The 22,247-nt window shown below is 34.0% G+C and overlaps 3 protein-coding genes across 4 annotated transcripts; 1 reads left to right on the top strand and 2 right to left on the bottom strand.

The window, feature by feature from the left end:
• Nucleotides 1-621: 621 nt before the first annotated feature.
• On the bottom strand, nucleotides 622-1,104 carry LOC140810397 (glutathione S-transferase T3-like). Its single transcript, XM_073168263.1, has one exon. The coding sequence runs from the start codon at nucleotides 1,102-1,104 to the stop codon at nucleotides 622-624; it is 483 nt and encodes a 160-aa protein (XP_073024364.1).
• A 6,035-nt stretch (nucleotides 1,105-7,139) lies between these two features.
• Nucleotides 7,140-10,359, bottom strand: LOC140809220 (ras-related protein RGP1-like). The gene is given in 3 exon segments (XM_073166750.1): nucleotides 7,140-7,879; nucleotides 7,881-7,938; nucleotides 9,982-10,359. Coding segments are annotated over 3 exon segments (678 nt in total). The 5' UTR covers nucleotides 10,212-10,359; the 3' UTR covers nucleotides 7,140-7,489.
• Nucleotides 10,360-16,153: 5,794 nt separating this feature from the next.
• Nucleotides 16,154-21,661, top strand: LOC140808812 (uncharacterized). 2 transcript variants are annotated; one of them, XM_073166097.1, is made up of 9 exons: nucleotides 16,154-16,398; nucleotides 16,934-16,980; nucleotides 17,130-18,395; nucleotides 18,632-18,720; nucleotides 19,221-19,323; nucleotides 19,504-19,608; nucleotides 19,902-20,007; nucleotides 20,521-20,685; nucleotides 21,196-21,661. In XM_073166097.1, exons 1-9 carry the CDS (start codon nucleotides 16,254-16,256, stop codon nucleotides 21,333-21,335), a joined length of 2,166 nt encoding a protein of 721 aa, XP_073022198.1. In that variant the 5' UTR covers nucleotides 16,154-16,253; the 3' UTR covers nucleotides 21,336-21,661. The 2 variants fall into 2 exon arrangements, with proteins under 2 accessions (XP_073022198.1, XP_073022197.1); XM_073166096.1 differs by having other exon boundaries at nucleotides 20,521-20,694.
• The last annotated feature ends 586 nt before the right edge of the window (nucleotides 21,662-22,247 follow it).

The following is a 22,247-nucleotide window of genomic DNA, read 5'->3' as shown; positions in this document are numbered from 1 at the left end:
ACTTCCCCATTATTAACACGCACCCACATTCATTTAATTTCAAGTTTCATTATTTATGGGTCCTACTGTCCACTTACTCATTTTTTTTTTAATATTTCAATATCTTTCTAATATTTTTAAAATTTTACAACAAATATTACTAAAAATAAATAGTATTATTATTTTAAAAATAACTTAATTCCAATATTCATTAAAATATTATTAAGAAATGAAAAAAAAATTGGACTCTTTTATTTAAAATATTATTCAACACAATCTCTTTAAAAAAAACACAAAATACAAAGAAAACGAATTACGATGATTGAAAAGAGAATTAAATCAATCGAAAATTACATATTCCATTTCTCTCTAATTTGGTCACACAGATGTTCATGAACTATAAGCTGCTCCGGCGTCATTTGTAAAGTGTCTTTCGAAAGGATTTCGTATTCCTTAAGCAAATATTTGCTCTTTTTAGCTTCAGATTTGTTCAAAGCCGCTTTTGCTTTCATCTCCTATATTGCAAGTTCTTTTTGTTTCCATTCAGATTCGTTCTTCTTTATGTCTGTATACTGAGTAAAACTTTCGAACAAACTGTCGTATCTGGTTGTCAAATCCTCCATCGATGATTTTGCTTTGTTTTTACCTTTTTCTTTTTGCGGCTTTTTGACCAATTGGATGAATCTCTTCTTCATTTATATCTAAATCAATACTCGCATCTTTGTTCGATGAGGTGTTGCTAGCCCCCGACTCTGAGATTCTCGCTTTCTTTGTACCAACCAAGTGATCATCGGACTGTGGAGTGAACAGTGGACGTGTTTTCATGATTCTCCACACATGCTCCAGATTAAATGCAACTCCATTATTTTCATCACAATATTTTTCATATGCAAACCGCAATATGTCTTCATCACTATGGCCGCTTCGATAAGTATTGTAAACACTATTATAATTTGCGTTGAAGCGATTTACCTTTTTTTGGACGGTATTGTGCCAATGAGATCGAATCACGTTTAAAGCTCTCCGAGATGAACCAGCGGGAGGATTTTCATTGTAGTAGTCCGCAACACGTCTCCAGAAATCATTCCCCTTTTGATCATTGCCGATGACTGGGTCATCACTCATTGTGACATACGATCTCGCTAGTAGCTCGTCTTCCTCCTTTTCCATATTATTCGCTTCTTCGTACCCTCAACATCTACATCAGCATTTTGCACATTTTCGAGATCAACTCGTGTTTCACGGTCGGACAACTGAGTCTCTGGGACAAACGTAGGAGTTGGCGGCTCGTTTTCGATTGGCATATTGGTGGATTGTGGATTATATAATCCATAAAAATAAGGCGGCATGAAATCTGGGTTGCCTATACTTTGCCAATATTCAGGTGTAGGCGGTGGATACGGAGCTCGGGAGGTGTAATTTGGATGATTCGAAGGATTTTCATAACCTTGGAAATTTGAAACAAACGGCCAATTTGGAAATTGTGGTGGATATTGTGTAGAAGAAACAAATCGAGGTCGATTTTGTGAGTTCTGACTATTGTCACCCATTTGGCTTAAAAATATGAAAAGATAAATGTTGTGGGATGAATTTGTAGAAATTGATTAGTATATATAGTGAGTAATTTCGAATGTAGCCGTTGGTGCATAATTTTGCCGTTTGAAAATAGCCGTTGGTGATAATTAGCGACGGTTTTTGAAAAACCGTCGCACATAGCGACGGGTGTTAAAAAACCGTCGCAAATAGCGACCTTTTTTTAAAAAAAACATACGCTTTTCACTTTGCGACGGTTTACGAAAAACCGTCGCAAAGTTGCGATGGTTTACGAAAAGCCGTCGCAAATTTCGAAATAATGCCGTTCATTCTGATGAATTTCTTGGCTGCCATATCAGCCAAGATTATTAATTCTTGCGCCCACATTGGTGGGCGAAAATTAATGGGTGTTATTAACACCCAAACCAATCAATGTGGGTGCCCTTATGTCTCGATTTATTTCTATGATAAATATAAATATTAAGTACTCGACTCCAAGAAAAATGCATAATTAAATGCATTAGATATGATATAGATCGATCGCTCGCTCGCCTGAATGAAAAAGTTTGGATTTATGAACATGTTGAAGATTTGGGACTGAATGGTATGCTTGCATTAGAGATCCAAGCTCTTATGGATGCAGACACCTTCATTTCCCTTCAACACATGAGACGAACTACAAATAGAGTGACTAATCTCCTAGCTTGAAAAGCTATTATGTCATCTTCGAATATAGAATGGATCAATGGATACATTCTTTGTTGGCTTATCGAAATTATTATTGAAGACATTATGAGTTAATGTTGTGGTTATTTTTCTTCAAAAAAAGGTAGGATTGTCGGCCCAAAAACACTTGTATCTACAATAGAAAAATTAATAAAGTAAATTACAATAAATCATTCGTAGACTAAACTATGATATTCTAAATAAACTTTATAATATTCTTCATTTTTCCACCAGCTTTCATATGATTGAATGCTGCAATTTTCACATTGCAAATTAGATGTAAAGAAACCATATGGTCTGGGTGTTGGAGTATTGTTTTCTCGTATCTAAGATGCGGTGGGAATGTAAACATTTTGTTTTTGATATTCAAAACTTGACTTCACTATCGTATGCTTTAAGAGTATAATGTTTGGCTCCAACTATCCAATGTGTGTAGGAAGTGATCGTACATTGTTATTCAATCATCTTATTATTCCCACGATTGAAAGATACAAATTTTAGCTTTAAGACTCAATCATCGGAATCAATAGTAACCAACAACAGGAGCAGTGGCGGTCTGACGGCGGGTCAGCTGGACGATAGTGGCTTGGCTGGTGGAAAGTGAAATCTCGGCCTTGGGTTTTTATCCTAGAATAAGGCTGGTCAAAATCTTGGTGTAAAGGGAAGAGAATCTTGACAATCTTGGTTTTTCTTGATTGTGTTGTGCTATGTGTCTATTATATTTTGAATATACATATTGATTATCTCCCAATTGTACATAAATCCTTCTAGAACTAAGAGTTTCTTCTTTGTCAAATATCTCATTTTATATTATCAAATTTTGAAAAGATTTTATAGAATTATATAAGTTATTATCTATCCATAAGATGCTAGAACATTATCGAATGCTCGTGGGATGATTTGACTAATTAGAAATTTATTAATCATTGTTTTAGAAAACTATAAGTTTAATTAATCAAACAATCAATTATTCTGCCTTCATCAAAATCACGATTGACGATCAGATATCAGTAATGTGACAAGGGTACAAAACAAGTTATTATGATGTAAGGTGAAAATTTTGAATAACAAAATTTACACTGATTCATTTTCGGTAGTTGCCTGTTTTGGAACTCTTTCACTAAATTAGGTAGTTGCACTCTCCTCACAAAATTAGTAGTGAAGTTAACTTCCACGACTTCTAAATATAGAACCTATTTATAAACTCTTTTATAAGTTATATGTTTGATATGACTATCTCAACGGGAATACGTAATCTAATACTTGTGTGGTCCTCAATGGTTCATGAATATAACTATCCTATCGACAAAGAATGACATAAATGCATTAAATGCATTAGGCGGGCTTTGTTGACATTTTAACAATGTTGGCAAAGTTGATGAAGAATTTTCAGATAGAAGACGCGTTTTATATGTGTCTTCACACGGACAAGGAGCTCTATTTAGAGCTCCTTCCCCTCATTTCATATCATATCTTCCTTGAGTTTTTTCTTATCTTATAGTATTTGAGTGCTTAGTTCTATAAGATTTGTGAGATGTTTTGTTCTTCTGTATTAAGAGAGAGTGTGTTCTGTTTGGGAACACAGTGAGTGGGTTGTACACCATAAAATATTATAGTGGAATTCTTTTCATCTTGCTGTGGTTTTTACCCTAATAATTTTTAGGAGTTTTCCACGTAAATCTCGTTGTCCAATTTATTTTTTATTTTCATATTTATTATCTCAAATTACCGTACGTGGAACCAACATATCCATGAGTTCAGAACTCATGTAATTCAAGATAACATTTTTTTCATATATGGATTTACCTTTATTTGTCTCATTTGTGCATCAACCCTTTGATCACAAGAACGTCAGAACTCGGTTCTCATTTCACCCATTGAATCATGGTAATATTTTCTAATAGCAACTTCCCATTATTCTTAGATATCAATGATAGTGCATATAAGAACTAATAGGTTATGGTTAGCATATAGTACAGTCCCTTCAACTCATATATCCCGATCGAGTTTACAATCATTGGTATATCGAGAGTTGCAAATGAATTCAATAATGATGTGATATATTTTTTAGTAATCATAGTGGCACCTTATGTGCAACTTGGGAAATACATATTTCTAAAGTACGTGTCTTACTATAGTCATAGATTTATTGAACTATTAAATCATCGAATCACATAGAATATGCACATTCGTGGGTGAGCGGTGAATCCCTAACTACAATGCATCGACACCTATGTATTTCAAAACTATACCTAACATATCCGCTTGATGAGTCTCATGGAGTCAATAAATGAATGAAAGTGCAATGCAAGTATGAAAAGACTCCATGTTGTCTCGGGTCAAAAGATTAATTGAGTACAATCATAACTGTGGATTTATTCAATCGATAAGTGTTAACCACTTGGAAAGTCCGATGGAAGGTTGTTCAGCATAATCATCATATGATCACCCTTTTGTATTATTGGATATCTCCACGCTCATACCAATGAAACGTGGGGTTAACATCATAGATGCTAGTCTCGAGCTCGATTAAATTTTGTCCATTATTTTAGGTGGTTGAATCGACTAAGAAAGAGTTCAGAGTTACAGTACACATCTAATGAATTTCATGATTTACGTGACTTGTGGACTTCATGGTACTAGAGTATATCCAATGACTTTACAAGCTTGCATGTGTATATAGATAAAGTAAATGACATAATTATACAAAAGCGTAAAATATTATTAAAATAAATATTTTTCTTATATAAGAATCAATAAAGTCCAAGTCAAAAGTTTGCTAGTTGGGCACCTGCTCTGACACTGGGATCCAACACAACGCCGACAAGGCCTTGTTAGGCAACGGCGGCCTGAAGCTTCTACCGAAAAAAATAGCCAGAATCGACGCACTACCGGGATGGTCTGACCGCTTCTGGGGCCGAACCGGCTGCATCTTTGATGTCGTGGGGAAGCAAGGCCATTGTACGTGCCAAGACTATGGCAACGTCCTTGAATGCAACGGTGAGGGTGGAATTCCACCAGCCTCATTCTATGATGTCGTTTTTGTTGACAGATTCAACATCCCCATTTTGGTCATTCCCGTTCGCGGGTCTGATAACTGCTCTTCCGTCAAAATGCATATCCGATTTTGAACAGAGTTTGTCCCAAAGAACTGGCAGTACGGTGGCAGAGCCGTACCTTTTATGAGGCCAACCAAACGGCTGCCTCAGAGCCTAGCACAATAAGGGGCTTTTATATACATAAATATATATATGGTATAAATTATTTGTTCTTTAACTCACTCCAAATATCAACCCTAATTTTGTTCTTATTCAACAAATAAAGTTTACAGTTTTCTACTACTATTAAGCTTGAAGGTAAGTAATTTTCTTCATGAACTATACTTTATTTCTATTTCAAAACTTCTTTATAAATACATTTATATTTATATTTTTAGATTAATCTATCAAAAGATACTCACTGAAAATGAAATTTACTTGCGATATGGGCACTGTAATGTATTTAGAGATCATATTAATTAAATATATAACTGCAGCACACATCACATTATTTAAATTCTTTAATGACTTATAATTGAATTATGAGTTTTATATAAATTTAATGCGCGACTAGCATAATTAATAAGTGGATAGTCTGAAGAATAAAATAAATTGTGAATAGAGCTTGAATGTATGGACCGTTGAAAGATGAAATTCATTGTTTTTTAGGATTTCTTTGTCCTTTCATTTTATGGTTTGTTATTTGACTCAAAGAATTCTTTGATTTTGTAGTTTCTACAATCATATAGACTACAAATGTAGTTTCTACAAGAATTATCTTCGATTAACAATATCGCAAGATAGACTAAATGAGCCAATTATGTTGTCGATTGAGAAAGAAATGGTCTGACAATTGGATAACACAGATTTGATAAATATTTTCGCCTCTAGAAAACTAGACGAGTAGCATTTATATAGTTATTTTAAATATTTATTGAGTTGTTATTGATGTAATATATTGGTTTTGATATATTTATGTATTTATTAGTATATTTGTTATTTGCATATTGAATTTTATATTTATTAGTTCAACAAGAGAGCCCATTTTTCAATTTTCGTTTCAAGCCTCATTCAACACAAGGACGGCTAGCATGGTGGTTTGTAAGAGTGCATGCATCGCGTTCAACAGAGACCGGTACTGCTGCAGAGGGAAATTCAACAGTCCACAGGTTTTGCAAGCCGACGTGTCATTCCAAGATTTTCAAGAAAGCTTGCCCAAGTGCTTACAGCTACCCTTACGATGATGCTACCAGTACTTTTACTTGCAAGGGGGTTGATTATTTGATTGCATTCTGTTAGATTTTTTTTTTTTTTTTTTTGGTATCTCAACTGTTAACCAATGGAGTAGGATCTCGTTGGAAAAAAAAATAGATTAATCAATATTCCATGATCCATATCGTACGCACGTAATATAAATGATTGCCATGCGTGAACAAAAATTCAAGTCATGTTTTTTTTTTTCCCTGATTTGGAAGCAATAACGTTGGAACCACAACTAAATTGTTGGGGCATGATTTATTTCTGATTCTTGATTATTCCAATTTTGATTCGATGGTGCGAAGAATCAACTTGATCCGATATTGGAAAAATTCATGTTTGCTTTTTCGATATGTTACAAATTGTTATCGATTCATTTTCTATCCAGTTTAAAATAGAATCAGTGCTGGAAAGTAATCAATATAATCATTGATTTAAATCAAATAAATTTTTTTGTTCGGATTACAAACTTAACCATGACAATGAGTGATTGGTTTACGTCGAAAATGTCCCACATGTCGATCAGCGCCAATTAACATAACAGTTCAAACTAAAATTCACAGCAACGACTAAAAGATTATGCGAGCGGACTCCTACAACCATACATACATACTGAACAGAATATTTTATGAAAAATACAAAAGCAATCATTCCATTCATCGTTACAAAAATAGGATTTTGTTGTCTGTAACAAGAAGTACAAGGTAAGTAAAGTTCGAAAGGCATTTCAGAGCGAATCTTGGGTAAAAAGATACAATGTGTATTGTAGGTCAGCAGATAAAGTAAATAGGTCATGGAGAAAAGTAGCACACCAAAGACAACAAAATGGTTTCATTTGAAGAATATCATACGTCAGATTCTGACAAGCTTAAAGCTCGAACCTGAGGTTGCGGCACGTGCATGAGGTGATACTACAGATGGTAGTAGAAAAGCATGGCAAAGTCGAAGTCTTGATCTTATGATGTTCCACAACAAGTGTACTTGTTTCTAGTTGGTATAGGTTCCTGTCCAGGCACGACGATATTGGTTCCCTTGAGAAGCGCGGAATTTCCTGCAGATTCCGATTCATTTGCGATTAGTGCTTTCTTGCTCACAACTCGATAAATCTCAGTCAATACCGTAAGGAAAGCTGGCTCAACATTGGTTGCTTCAAGGGCAGATGTTTCCATAAAGAAAAGGCTCTCTTTCTCAGCAAAATCTTTAGCATCTTCAGTCGGGACAGCTCTAAGAGATTCTAGGTCGGTTTTGTTGCCTACTAGCATAATGACTATGTTCTTGTCGGCATGACCACGCAATTCCTCGAGCCACCTAGCCACATGATCAAATGTTTGACGCTTGGTGATGTCAGTAAACCAGCATTGCCCCCACCGCTCCTCTGTAATATGCACTTGTCACGGCTCGATACCTAAAGTCATCCATTTTTCGGACATGAGTGGAAGAATTAGCGTATGAGAGAAACAACCAATAGTCTTCACTCTCCAAAATGGAGGGAGGATAATTGCAAAAGAAAATTGTAGTAAAATAGAAAAGAAAAATCATAAATAGAAGAGTGAGCAAGGACATCAAAGCTCTATATGGTCTTCCACTGTCAAACCGGAATCATTTCTTTTATAGCATCAAACTCACATAAATCTAGTTGGTAGCTACATAAGGCAAAAATTACACCAATATGAGGAATTACAAACTTCGACGTAAACTATATAGTATGTAGCATATAAAAGAAACATTTCAATTTCAGGGGTCCAGTTCCAAGATACAGTTATGGTCTTAATATATCCTAAATAAAATTGGCGCATTTTATATAGCAAAAGAAAGAAAATAACTTTATAGGATGAAATGAAATAATAGTGAAACAGAGAGGAATATCGAGTACAATCATTGCATTATTGGTTCCCTTAATATTTAAGAATATATAGATTCTTCAGCCTCACTCCCCTGAGGAGAGAGAACCAGAGCATTCATTATAAGTTTATCACAGAGAAGATAGTTGAAGCCTGCATCTCACACCCCCTGTGGTAAAACATAGAGAACCTACATGCCCAATCAAGAAGAGAAAAGAACCTCTAAAGCAACATATTGCTTGAATTAGCGAGTTTATAGTTACTTGCAAGGAAATGGATGTCAGCAGCCACTTGGGCAATTCTAACACAAAATTCAGCTAAACAGAAAATCATTACTCGAGTCTTATCTTGCGAAATAAATTACAACATAACAGGAAGATGGTAGCGATTTTCGTAAGTTGAGACCGAAAGGCATGTTCGTAGGCTAAGACCAAAAGGCAATGGAAGTTCAAGGAATTCAGACGGCCTAAAGTTTCTAAGAGTCTAGAATACTTCAGAAATAGGATGGAAATGCATTGTTGGATTCATATTATTTATCTTATAGAATTGGATAATTTGATGAAAGATCCATTCAAATTTAAGCAGAACAGTTTCCAGTACTACTTCTAATGCTTCGGTTCCTTCTAGTTCATAGCACACTGTGTCAAGGAATTACTGCATGGAAAACTCCGAATGAGTAAGAAAAGCTAAAGCACAAAAGAATAAAAATGACCGCGAAGAATATGTAGCATAGGGGTGGAAATCTTTCAATCAATCTTGATAACACTGTGGAGTAAAGAATAATGCTGACATATTCAGTATTCGAATTCTATTCATTTTGTCAGGAAAAAATTTCCTACTAATCCTTAAATTTTACTAAATAAGGCAAATGCATTCAAGTGGAATTAGTTTTATTCCAAATCTTTTCCAGCATCCTAACACTTGGCTTCTTCGCATTTTCAAACATATAACTGAGTAACTGACATACTTGGCCCACTAATTTTTTACAAATAATAGATCCCTCATCCCCCCGCTAGCTAAAAAACATTGAACAAAAACCAGCATCACACGTCATATCAATCGCTCCCTATCTTTAGGATTTATACTTTGTTTTGAAAGATTCACGGTCCTATTAAATATATGGTTACATGTAATACAAACAAAGAATTTATCAGTATTAATAATAAAAGTTTACACTGAAGAAGAAAAAAACTAATATGAATTAGATGGAAACCCACCCAAGGAACTTGTAACCAAATCTCACAAATCTTGGGATGTCAGGTACTCATGAAAGTACATACACTATACTGCTACAAACTTAAGAACTTAAATGGTCACTTCCATGTTGCCGGCAGCTCCATGTAAATCTATGTATGTAACTGATCAGTTATTTGAGGACGAAAAATGATTATCAATCCAAATGAAAGACATAGAATTGCACCAACTCAAACCAAATCAATTCCACCAATAAACTCACAATAACTCACGCTCCATAACCAAATTATGGTTTAAAGGAAAACACAAGCTAAAGGGCATAGCAACAGAAGATCACAGCTTCCCAAAAACGAAAACATATTTTAGAAGACGGAAAGCACAAAAAATGAAGGCGCGACAAGATACATCAGTACCTTTCTTGGCCGGCCGTATCCCAAATCTGGGCTTTCACGCTCTTATGATCGATCGTAAGAGTTCGCGTCTGGAATTCGACACCAATTGTGGCCTTAGAATCCAAATTGAACTCATTCCTCGCAAATCGCGCAAGCATCTGAGACTTCCCCACCGCAGAATCGCCTATCAACACGATTTTGAACACGTAATCTATCCTGTTGCTGAAGTCCCCTTTATACGTACTCGACATCTCCTCCTCTGACTCCCTCGATCGATCAAACAATCCAAATTACACACAACACAACAGAATCGATCGATCGCCTGAATGAAAAAGTTGGGATTTATGAATAAATTTTGTGTATAAATTTTACGAGCTTATACTGTGTGAAGTTTGATTATTTGTTTGACTTCGACGGAGTCATCGTAATTTTTTAAAACATATAAAATTATCATTTATATTTTCGTTTACATCTATTATTAATTATTTTTTTATTTGTGAGAGCATAATAATTTGTATATATAAAATAATAAATATCGTTCATTTACATCTGTTATTAATTTATTAATGAAACTGCATGAGCAAAATAATTATATATACAACATAATTTTTATAATATTTAATTAATTTATTTAAACTGAAAGAAAAATAATATAAATATAAAATTATTTATAAAGAGTAAAAGTGAGTTATATGAATCTATATTATTTTATATTATTAAGTTTGAGCCACTTAGAGTAACTATTTTAGAGAATATAAAAATATTTAATTTCATAATTACCAAAATGAGTAAATGGCTTCCCAAGCCAAAGTGAACATCAAGCTCGAAGATCGTTGTTTCACAAGGAATGCTGACTATTCAGCTAACTGAATCAGTCAAGCTCGTAGTGGACAATTCTATGAAGATTATCCAGAAAAATGTCTTGAAGAATCAGAGCTCAATTTACATATCAGATAAAATCTTTTGTATTTCAACAACTTTTTTGAACCATTAAAAATGTCAATACTTTCATGTACTATCAAATGATTTTTCAAAAATGACGATGACATGGCAAAACGGCTATTGTATATGGAATATTAGATTCAAAATTTGACTGTTGGGTGGAAACCTATAAATAAATAAGTCGCGCAGACATTCCAACTCTACAATCCACAATCAAGCTCTATCTATCTTGTACATTTTGTGATTAAAAGCTTTCAGATTCCAACAAACAAGAGCTCTTTTAAGCACACGCTTAATTGTTCGTATTCCATCATAGATAATCATTTGAATTAAGTGTATTTTGTTCTGAAATACCTGAAATCGATAGTAAGAGTCTCAGATTGATCAAGTGTTGAGTTAAGTAGGAGTCACTGTAGGCCAGAATAAGCTTTGCTGAAGCAAGTTGCTACAAATTATTCGTAATCACCAAAATCTTATAGTGGAATCTTATGTGAAAAAAGAATGTAAGTAGTATAAGTATTTAATTCTCCTTACCTCCATAAACAATTGTTTTATGCATTTAATATAGTTTTGATAGTCTAACTATTCTCAAGCCTAACTAATTATATTGTTCAACCAATTCAGCGAGCCTATTTTCGTATAATATACAACTTCTTATGGTTTACTGAAGTCTAATTGATAAAATTACAATTTCAGTTTTTCCGCCCAACCAAATTATTTTGAGAATTTAGTTAGTTTATTCAATCTTTTTCTAATCAGTCTCTAGATTCTAACATCTTGTCCCAAACTTATGACCTTGTATCAAATCTTTATTGTTTAAGGTGTGAGTATTTGTAACTGGCAGAAAGAATGTTTCTGTGCAAATTTGTTTAAGTTGTATTGATGTTGAGTATTAAGATTTTCAGTAAGGTGAATAGTAAGTACGGCTGAAATAAGTAGTCACAATATTTGAAAATATCAAAGTATTTTTAGTAGAATCCTTATGAAAATAAAAGAATGAGAGATGTAGAAGAGTTTTGTCATTCGAATTTTAAAAAAATTGTAAAGTGTTTATTCACACCTCTCAAGCACTTCCACTGATCCTAACATTTAATATATTATTAAAAAATCATTTGATAAATTCTTATATAAATTATAGCTTAAAATAATGTTTTCATTTGTTTTTTAAATAAATTATAACAATTTTATTTTTATTATTTTTGTTGTGCCATAGTTAAATTATTTAAAAATTATATGACATTGTAGTTTCTTGGATAATTTATTATTATTATTGAATATTAAAATTAATCTTATATATTATAGATTAAAATCACAAAATCAATTCAAAAATTCGAATGGCCAAAATTCAAAAAAGTTAAAATATATAAATTTTTTAATGATAAATGTATGAATTTTAAAAAATTTGGATTTGATTTAAAATTGTAAGAAATTATTGAATTAACAATTTTAAAAATATTTTTATCAGAATCAGCCCAACAAAGATAAATTTTAAAGAGAAAAAAAAAATCGACTAAGTTACATGTAAAAATGTGATTGAAAGATAATAAGAAGAAGGATATGAGAAAAAAATTGAAATATGATTTGAATGGGAGGGAGAGAGCAGGATGGAGAGAGAGTGAGAGTTAGACTTGGTGGTTATTGGACTGAATCATGGTCAAAGGATTTGACCTGAAACTACAAAGATGGCCCAGTTATAGTTTTGGGCTCTAAACTTTGTCGACCCATCAGAGTTGACAATATTTAATAATAATAATTATTTTTTAAAAATGGACGACCACGATGATGTAATCATTGATGATCAACGGCCATGATGATTTGATCGTTGTGCAACAGTCAACTCATCGGGTCGACCAATGATATTTTTTAGGAAAAAGATTTGACTTCAACCCTATAAATACCTCCACCCATTTCATTTTTTTTCACACAATTCTCTTTAAATTCTCAATCTCTATTTCTCAATTCAAGCTTTATTTTTCTATTATCAAAATATTGATTATTGATTATTTAATCGTTCATTTATTTTTCTAAGTACTTCATTTTTAATTTTATACAAATGACTTGTTCAAATAGTAGTGGTAAAGGAAGGGAAATATCATCATGCCAGAGTTTGAGGATCGCAATTTTCCTTCTTTCAATGTTGACGACTATGATTTTTTTCCCGATGAAGAGCAACAAGAACATGAGGCGGCCCGACAAACATATTATCATCCAAGTCAAGAAAGTATGAGCAATGCGACAATATCTAAAACTTGAGCAGTGCCTAGCCACACATATCATAACTTCACCAAATATTTCGAAAATTTGACGCTTCCCTTCGGTGATTTGCAAGACAAATGCAAATATTTTTCAAAAACTTAAGAATTTCAACAAAGTGGTGACTATGAAACTTTAATGCAGCACATCGATAAAAGTCACATGGAGAAAATTGATATTGATTGATCTCAAACTCAAATGCCGGCATTTTCGTCTCAAATGGGTAACGATGATCAAATATTTAAATATTTTCAATCTAAATTTGGAGAAGAATTGCTAGATATTGTGCAATTGAACAACTTTCTTTTAGATTTTGTGAGAAATTATTGAAAATTAACTTTCAATAATTGCAAATCCTTCTATTAAATGTATCACACGAAATACACTAAAAGACACACTTAAAAAATTAGTTGTTGAAAAAAAAAATTAACTAAATAATTTTCTAGTTTAGATAATAAATTTATTCGTGTTCGGATATTGGAATAATCATCGGAAAATTTGTTTATATATGAGTATTGCATGTCATTGGATTGAAAATTTTTGGAACATTTAAAAAAAAAAAATAGTTTGCATATAGATATTTTAAATCACATACGACAAAAAATGTTTCTGAACTTAGAATAATATAGTTTAACTTCACAACTTTTTTCAGTTTATTTTGATAATGCTCAAATACTTCTAGAGTTAGTGAGCTTATTAAAATATGTAAACTATTACTATGTGGTAAATATTTTCATATTAGGTGCACATGTAATATTTTAAATTTGTGCGTTCAATTTCAATATGAACTAAAAAATTCAAAATCACGTATTAAATCAATTAGGAACACAATCATTATCTATCGACATATCCTCAAGTTATGAAACAATGAGACGCATTTTGCAAAAATCAATGGTGTGAGGCCTAAACAGTTTGCACTGGACGTTCTAACACGTTGAAATTCAACATATAAATTGTTATTATCTTTTTTGAATGTCAAGATTTATTATCATATTCAAGCTTGTGCTATTTATTTGTCTGAAAATCGGTGGATCTATACACTACTATTTGTGAAATTTTAAAAGTGTTTAATGATGATATTGATCAATTATCGAATTTTTATTCTCCGTTTCTCATTTAGTTTTAACATATTGTTGCAACATTGCGTGCATTTTTAGTGACATATTAAATCAAGTGATGATGCTTTGGTCAAATGTATTTATATCATGAAAACAAAATGAGATAACTATTTTTTTTATAAATTCCTGATATTTTTATATGCTTTTGTTTTAGATCTTGTATTTATATTAGATGGTTTAAAGAAATGCTAACATTATATTATGATTCTTTAGACCTTATTACGAAAACAGTTCCATCTAACTTATTAATTTTGTTTATTATTAGAATTCATTTATATGATATTTATAATGAATATGACAATAAATATAATGGACAAATTGTTCCACGTGAACCACAATCCACTAGTAAAAACACTTTTAAACTTACTAAAACACATTTTATTAAGAGAACGAATGAAACATCCACGAGGATCCTCAAGTTCTAGTCAGGAACTTGAGAATTATTTTACCATTTCTTTTGGTTTTAGTGATGCAAACAATGACATCTTTGACATATTGCGATGTAGGTCGCAAAAAACACATGTATTTTCAATTTTGTCTATAATAACAAAAGAAATTATAGATTGTCCTATTTCAACGGTTGCAGTGGTGCAAACTTTCAGTATCAAAGAAAATACATTAGATGAGAAACATTTTAGCTTAATACATGAAAATTTGGAAGCGCAATGTTTGCTCAATGATTGGTCAAAAGCCGTTACCTGAGCATAAGATGTTAAAAGTGATGAAAAAGACTAAGACGAAGCTGACGGAATATTCGGAACAATGAAAGGAGAAAATGTGAGTGTTTGAGCCGCCACTCCTAAATGTAATATATAAAAAGAAGCGAACTACGAAAACTTTAATTTCTCAACATCTAAAAAGAATACATATGCAACTTATATAGTTATAACTATATAAGTGCAATTTTTTTAAATAACTTTTTTTTTTTTATTGTATGTAATACCTTGAATTTAAAAATAAGAATACAAAATCATGAAACAGTGAGCTGGGTGTTGGGGCCCTCCAACACACCCTTCACTACCTTTGAAATCCAGGAAGTGTACCATACGTCGGGGCGACACTCTGGATTTTCCTAGCAGCGCCCCTCACACTAGAGCAGCCATTTACTCAAACCCAGGCCCATGTTGCCTGAAAATTTTCGAGCAGCTTCTTTGCGAGTTTTGAGTTCGGGTTCTAACTTGGAGTCCCGGTGCCATCGTTTTGAGTTTTTCTCAATTTTCTTGCTTAGTTTCCATTCATTAGGCTTACGAATTCCATTTTTTTTTGTTTTTCTTTAAATGTAGCAATTAATAATTTTTTTTTTAAAAAAATATAAGGGAACCAAACTTGGACCTGGAACCGACCCAAATCGCCGGATTCAGAACCCAGACTGTAACTGTCATAAGGGTACGATTGAGAATCAAGATTTTCCCGACCCTAAACCCTGGGTTTGTTTGACCTGGACCATCACTCGTGACCAGGTCTAGTGGAGAGATTATTAAGTTTTAGAAGTCCAACCAAATATTTAGGTTGGAGACAACAAAACATTTGACATTTTATAATTGCCATTCATACTTTAATGTTTGTATTTTAATTAAATTTTTAGAACCTCTAAATGTTTTTGAAATCTTGAATACTTTCAAATTTTTATGGAGTTATTAACATTAAAGTTGAATATCAAATGATTTTTTAAAATTTTACAAAAAATTATTTTGAATATCATTAAATTTTTATATAATTTATAAAATTCTAAATTGAATATCCATATTTTTTAACTTCAAATTTTTTAGAAAAAAGATTAGATTATAAATTGAAAAATAAAGATAAGATAAGATGTTAAATCTCCTCCGTGGCACGAGCCGACGAATAATGATTTCACGTATGTATCTAATATATATATATAATATAATATAATTAAAGAAAACATATCGAGGATCATCGTCGGAAGGAAGATACGGGAGAGGCCGAAAACCAAGATTCATCGAAACCTTCATTGATTTGATGTCCATCTTGCCCTGCCAAATTCAAGCTTCAACCCCCTCCTCGGCTTCCTCTTCGCAATCGTTTCTTCCAGAATCCAATCATGGAATCGTCTCTCCTCCCTCTTCTCTGCCAGATTCCCCTCCGCCGCCGCGCCATCGCTCAGGTTTGTCTACTCGAATCAATCAATACTCACTTGTGTCGGTGCCGGGAAACGAAACCCCCCTTTTTTTAATGTTTGTGCATTATTGAAAACCAGATTGACTTTGATTTTTGTTGTTCGATACGAGACGGACCTTAAGAATTTTGGCTGCTCCATTTTAATTGAAGTGGTCCCATCAACTATTTGTTTTATTTACGACTGTAAAGTTCGAATTTTTCAAAGTTTTGTTGGAATCAAATAGAAGATCACTTCGTTTTCTTAGAGAACATAGATTGAGCTTTTTCGTGTACTTAATGTCTTTTTTTCAATATTTTAGCATTCTGGTTAAAGTGCTGAGATTTACGTATTAGCCAGACATAAGTGTGTTCAACCTTGGTTTAATACGGTAACATATCAAGCTAAAACGATCTTGTTCAAAATAAACTTTGAGCCTGGCTCCTTTGGAGCATATCAAGTCTTTTTTAGTGAGTTTTTCTCTGTACCTTCTTGGTTTGTTTATCGCCTTCGGAAGTCCATAAAGTTCTCCCATTTTCTTCAGGAGAAGATGTTCCTGCTTCAGGCTGTTCAGCTGATTCTTCCAAAGAGGTAATGCGATGGCCGGTTTGTTTGTAAAAATAGAAATTTTCTTGTTTATGAATAAATTAGGCTTGTTTCTCTCTCTCTCTCTCTCTCTCTCTCTCTCTCTCTCTCTCTTTTAATGAGAATACATGCTCTTTGGTTTCTCTATCATTCAGGTGAAAGGAAGGGAGAGACATATCAATGCGAAAAGTCCAGTTCACGGGAACGTTGGAAAAGCGTTTCAACCCAAGACTGGTTCTTGGGCAGGGGTTAGATTGTCAGAGCATCATGATAAACCATCTGAAAAGTCTGTTACCTCAAAAGATCATCAGGGTGCTGCATCTACTAGTTCCCCGGGTAGCACTGGGCATTCATCTGGTAGAAAATCGCATATGGTCAGTGGTAATCATTTGTTGAATTTTCATTATGATCCTATCACTTCTTCTCGTCCACAGCCCAAGTGCCCTCCTACACGAAGGCAACACAGGAGGAAACCTTATAATAAGGATTTGTTTTTTCAAGCAAATTACAAGTTTGTGGTTCTAGATTCTGGGAAATATGCAACTAAGTCAATGGACCCTGACAAAATGTTGCACTGGGAGGATATCATTTGCTTGAAGTACCGCACTTTCCTTCCGGTACAGTGTCCCATATGTTTGGATGATCCCTTGTGTCCACAGATAACCTCATGTGGTCATATTTTTTGTTTCCCTTGCATTTTGCAATATTTGTGCATGGGTGAAGATGATCATATTGGTGAATGCTTGAAAAGGTGCCCTTTGTGCTTCACAATGATTAGTTCGAAAGATTTGTACACCATACACATTTCAAATGTCAAGCAATACAACATCGATGCTAAAGTAAATTTCGTGCTCTTAACCCGTCGAAAGGATTCATATACTACTTCTTTCAAGAATGTAAGTGTTAATTTTGACAAGGATATGGTAGATTCCTTCTCGAAGTTTACCTTGACTTCTGATGTGGAACAGTCTGTTAGAGAGTCGATGTCAGATCTGGATAGGTGGATAGCCAGAGCTGATTCTGGCCTAGTTGATGACATTGAGAAACTTCCATATGTTTGCGCTGCAATAAAGCAGTTGGAACAGAGAAAGAAGTACTGGAATGCACATCATGTTTCTAGTTCCAATAAGACTAATTCAACTTTGTGTGAACCTCCACCAACTTCAGATGCTTATCCTAGTAATGGTGCATGTGAGTTTGACTGGGAAACAGTCTCTGCTACTGGTGATGAGTCTAGGTCATCTAGACATGCAATTCAAGAAATTATGGTCGCTGAGCACTGTTTAACTCAAGTAGCAGATGTTTATGAGTCATTTGAAGGTCATAACAGATCATCATCTTCACGTAATGACAATAATTCTCAGACGTGCGCTAATGGCTTCAAGGGAAATATAGACGAGGATTCTTATTATTTCTACCAGGTCATTTGATCAAATTCTTCTGATGGTTTTTGGAATGGAATGGAAAATTTCTGCAAAAAACTCTTTATCTTGTTGGGGAAATCTACCTGTTATCTATCAGCATAGATAGCTAAAATTAAAATGGGGAAGGCCTCACAATCTCTAATCTGTTGGTCATCCTGAAAAATTATTTGTTCTGGAGGAATGCCGATATATCATTTTAATGTTCTTCTTTCTGCCTTTTTTGAAATTTCTAGGTTGATGATGGTCAGCACCTTATCCTTCATCCATTCAACATGAAGTGTCTTCTACACCATTATGGTAGCTATGAAAAGCTTCCAAACAGGTACTTGTCCATTCGGTGACCATTAATATGGAATGCATCTGCCCAAGTTAAATTTTTGGTTCAGTGGCATAGAAAATAAAAACTCCTGCCAGAATAAGCACGTGACAGAAGAATTATGTCTAGCTTAAGGTCTCTGATCAAGGGCTTAATCGTGTTTCCAAAATGTGGTGTTAGTTTCTATCATTGCAATAATTCACGGATGCTAGATGTGATTACTTTGTCTTTAAGTTTTTGTGTTGTATTTTAATGACCGAGATTAGTCTTCGCGTGGCTGTCATTCTAACTATTGACCATTCACCATTGTATACATTACCAACTAGAGAAATTGGTATGGTTATCTTTTTGGAGACATTCATATTCTTCTCGCTTCAGTTTGGTGATGGACTTCTGAAATTGAAAGCTTTATCTAATTGTCTTGATGTTAACTTGGAGTTCTACGACCGTAATGAAGAATATGATTTCGATATCTCATATAATGATTTTGGCAATAACTCTTTCAGAATCACTGGGAAAATTTTACAAATGGAGACCATCACACAATCAGATGTCATGAGAAGGCGCTATCGCTTCTTAAGCCATTTCTCCTTGACAACGACATTTCAGGTATTTGGCAAGAATGCATTTTTATTGTCTCCTGATTCTCAAGGAGAAGAGCTTGTTTCTCGCTAAATTTTCTTTAATCGTTTTTTCTATTTCTTACGACCTTTCCTTTCTGAGCAACTTATTTTCAGTCAAGTTTTGATTTGTTGCATCATTCTGCCTTTTTTTGGTATATTTTCACAGCTTTGTGAAATTGATCTGAGTGAGATACTGCCTCCTGAATCCCTTTTTCCATTTATGGATGAAATCAAGAATAGAGAAAAGCAGAGGAAACGAATTGCTCGGAAGGTATCACATTCTATAATTCACATCTGGGAAATAATTTGTTGGATTTTGAGCTTTCTGCTGTTTCACACAGCTGCATCATCTTGTATCTAGTATTATGTTGGTGAGCATATCCCACTGTGATTTTTCTTTCTTGGTTTTAGGGGGTCTTGAGCCATCAAGTAGTTGAATAAAACTACGACCTGATTAGGAACGTGTTCATGGCCCATGATTTACATACTGAGTTTGCTTTCAGAAGTTTGTTTAAACAATTGTATTGTGCATTCTTGTATGTGACTTTACTGTTCTTTATCAAGGAAATCAAGGACAAAATTGAGGCTGAAACTGCTGGTTCTCAGTTTTTGCCCATGCCATGTTATTCGTACGATGCTTCACCTAGTTTTTCCTTGGATGACTTTGAAGGTGAGTGTGATCTTGCTGGATCGTTACATTGCCAATGTATGATGTATATCTTAAATTTTGTTTCCGAGATCTTGTATGTTGCTTTTAGATTCAGTTTCAGTCTTTTAGACAGTGTTCAGATTTTTCTGTTGTTACTAGTTGATGAGTGAATATGAATCTATCAATTGCCTTGACTCTTTGTTTTAGCAATATTACCAAGTCTTTTTGACATTCTATAGTAATTGCCAGTGTTGTTATTATTTTTTAAACAAAAAAACCTGTGTTGAATATTAAACTCCTTGATCATGATTTATTGTTCATCGAATATGATCTTTTTGTTCTTTAAAAATAGTGTTGCATGTTGCTGTTATTCTATAGTAGTTATACAATGTCGAAATATGATGTTTTCTCTTGAGTTGTATTCTTTAGTATTACCGACTCTTGTAGTAGGACGCTTACCTTTTGCCTTCGTGTAAAACGGTATGGAATCCGCGTTTCATCTAAAATACACTTGTTTTTGCTTGCCTGCTATAGCTTTGGGAAGTCACACTGCGGTGTCCTCAAGCCCACCAACTTTTGGGGAGAGGCCTTCATTTTTAGGCGTGACAAGGCTTGGTTTTGCTGCTGCACATGATTCACCAGCTCTGAAGGCAGAGGAAATCCCGCCTTCTTCTCATGCAAAGATCAATCCGTCTACCGGTACAACTGGTAATGATTTGATGGCCTGGTATTAATCTTGTTTCCTCATAACTCAGATCCAAACTGGTGAAATCCGATCCAATTAAATTCTGCCGACCCAGCTAGCCTAAAATGAATTGAAAATTTGTGTTCTCTGTATACTTCCTTTAAATTTGTATACTTAGAAAGTACAATTTGTCGTCTAGCATTTTTTTTTATCGTCTAGGATTTTTTTCATAAAAAATTTCAAGTTGTCACATCTCTTTTTCTATTTTAGTTTTTATTTTCCCTTGAAAAAATTAATAAAATATAATTATAAAAAATTTACCAGGTTGATGCAATCTGGATCAGTTTTAACTGAGCGGGATATTTTTCACGTCTGACTGGACCTAATACTAGCAAAGCCGGCCAGCTAAAAATTATTTGATACTCGGCATGCCATGAACTTTGCTTAATTGTTGATACATGGTGTTGTAGTATTAGTTTTTGAAGTTATTTTGGTTTTAGTGATGGCTGGTCTTTCTCTTGTAGGTTTGTCATTTGCCAACGTGACCTCCAGAACAAAGCCTGTGGAAAGCCCGGATACTTCGAAAAAGGCGAATGAGTCAGGGAAGAAGGGGAAAAGGCCGATGCGTGTTCTCCTCTCCACAGCAGGCGGGCGGCGCTATTAACTCTGAAAACTTCTTGCATAGACTATGGAACACGAGATATTTAAGACTGCTGTATGGCTATATGCAGGTATGTTATAATTTGGCCGACTCATGGATTGTTGTAAGAAAATAACCATCAGTCGATGCAGCTTTGTCGATTGTTGTGCTTGGATAACGTGATCCGTTAGTTTCAGGGAGAAACAAGAACTTTTTCTCATTAAATAATAATTGTCGGCCCACTCCTTGTAAGATAACTTCGGAGAAATCTAGGAGGCTTTTTGACTCCTATGTATTATATGATCTCTGAAATGGTATTCATAAATTTCAATGGCCTGATCGTAGTGCAATCTCATTTAAGTTTTCAAAAAATTCAAATTATATAACATGAAAAATATTGTTGGTGCATATCATAAAATCTTGATTCAACGTGTCTTCTAGAATCAAAAGATTCAGGCAAGCAATATTCTTATTCTTAAAATAAAAAAAATTAGCAACTGTTGAGTATTATTTTTAAACATTAGTCGAGTTTGGCCACACGAACAATAAACCACAAAATTAGGCAAGCTAATAAGGAATCAATGAACAATTAATGTGTAAAATAAGTCGACTGAACATAAACTAATGCAGCCAGGGTGACCAACTCTACCTCGGCAGCAGTGGCGCAGTGGCCTCAACCAAGCTACAGCAAGTGTGCTAAGTGGGGACGGTCCAACATTGTTCTGTCAGCCTGGGAATTTCTAGCGTAGTTGTATTATGAATGACAATTTTTTTACCTATTTTAATGGATTCATTTCATTAAAAAAAAATTTGTTGTGTCGGCCGATGCGATACTATTTCTATGCTTCCGGTTCTTGTGAAATGAACAAAGGATGACAATAAATGCGCTGTTGGTAAACGTTACATGGATACCAAGCTTTGTTTGTGTAATCTCCT

Source organism: Primulina eburnea, chromosome 13 (assembly GCF_022965805.1).
Source record: "Primulina eburnea isolate SZY01 chromosome 13, ASM2296580v1, whole genome shotgun sequence".
Classification (NCBI taxonomy): domain Eukaryota; kingdom Viridiplantae; phylum Streptophyta; class Magnoliopsida; order Lamiales; family Gesneriaceae; genus Primulina; species Primulina eburnea.
Note: the sequence above shows the minus strand (reverse complement) of the source record. Positions and strands in the feature narration are given on the sequence as shown.

Coding starts and splice junctions, on each gene's coding strand:
- LOC140808812 (XM_073166096.1), top strand. CDS start 16,254: ATGTCCATCTTGCCCTGCCAAATTCAAGCTTCAACCCCCTCCTCGGCT. Junction 16,399..16,933: donor GCCGCCGCGCCATCGCTCAG/GTTTGTCTACTC, acceptor CATTTTCTTCAG/GAGAAGATGTTCCTGCTTCA. Junction 16,981..17,129: donor CAGCTGATTCTTCCAAAGAG/GTAATGCGATGG, acceptor TCTATCATTCAG/GTGAAAGGAAGGGAGAGACA.
- LOC140810397 (XM_073168263.1), bottom strand. CDS start 1,104: ATGAGTGATGACCCAGTCATCGGCAATGATCAAAAGGGGAATGATTTC.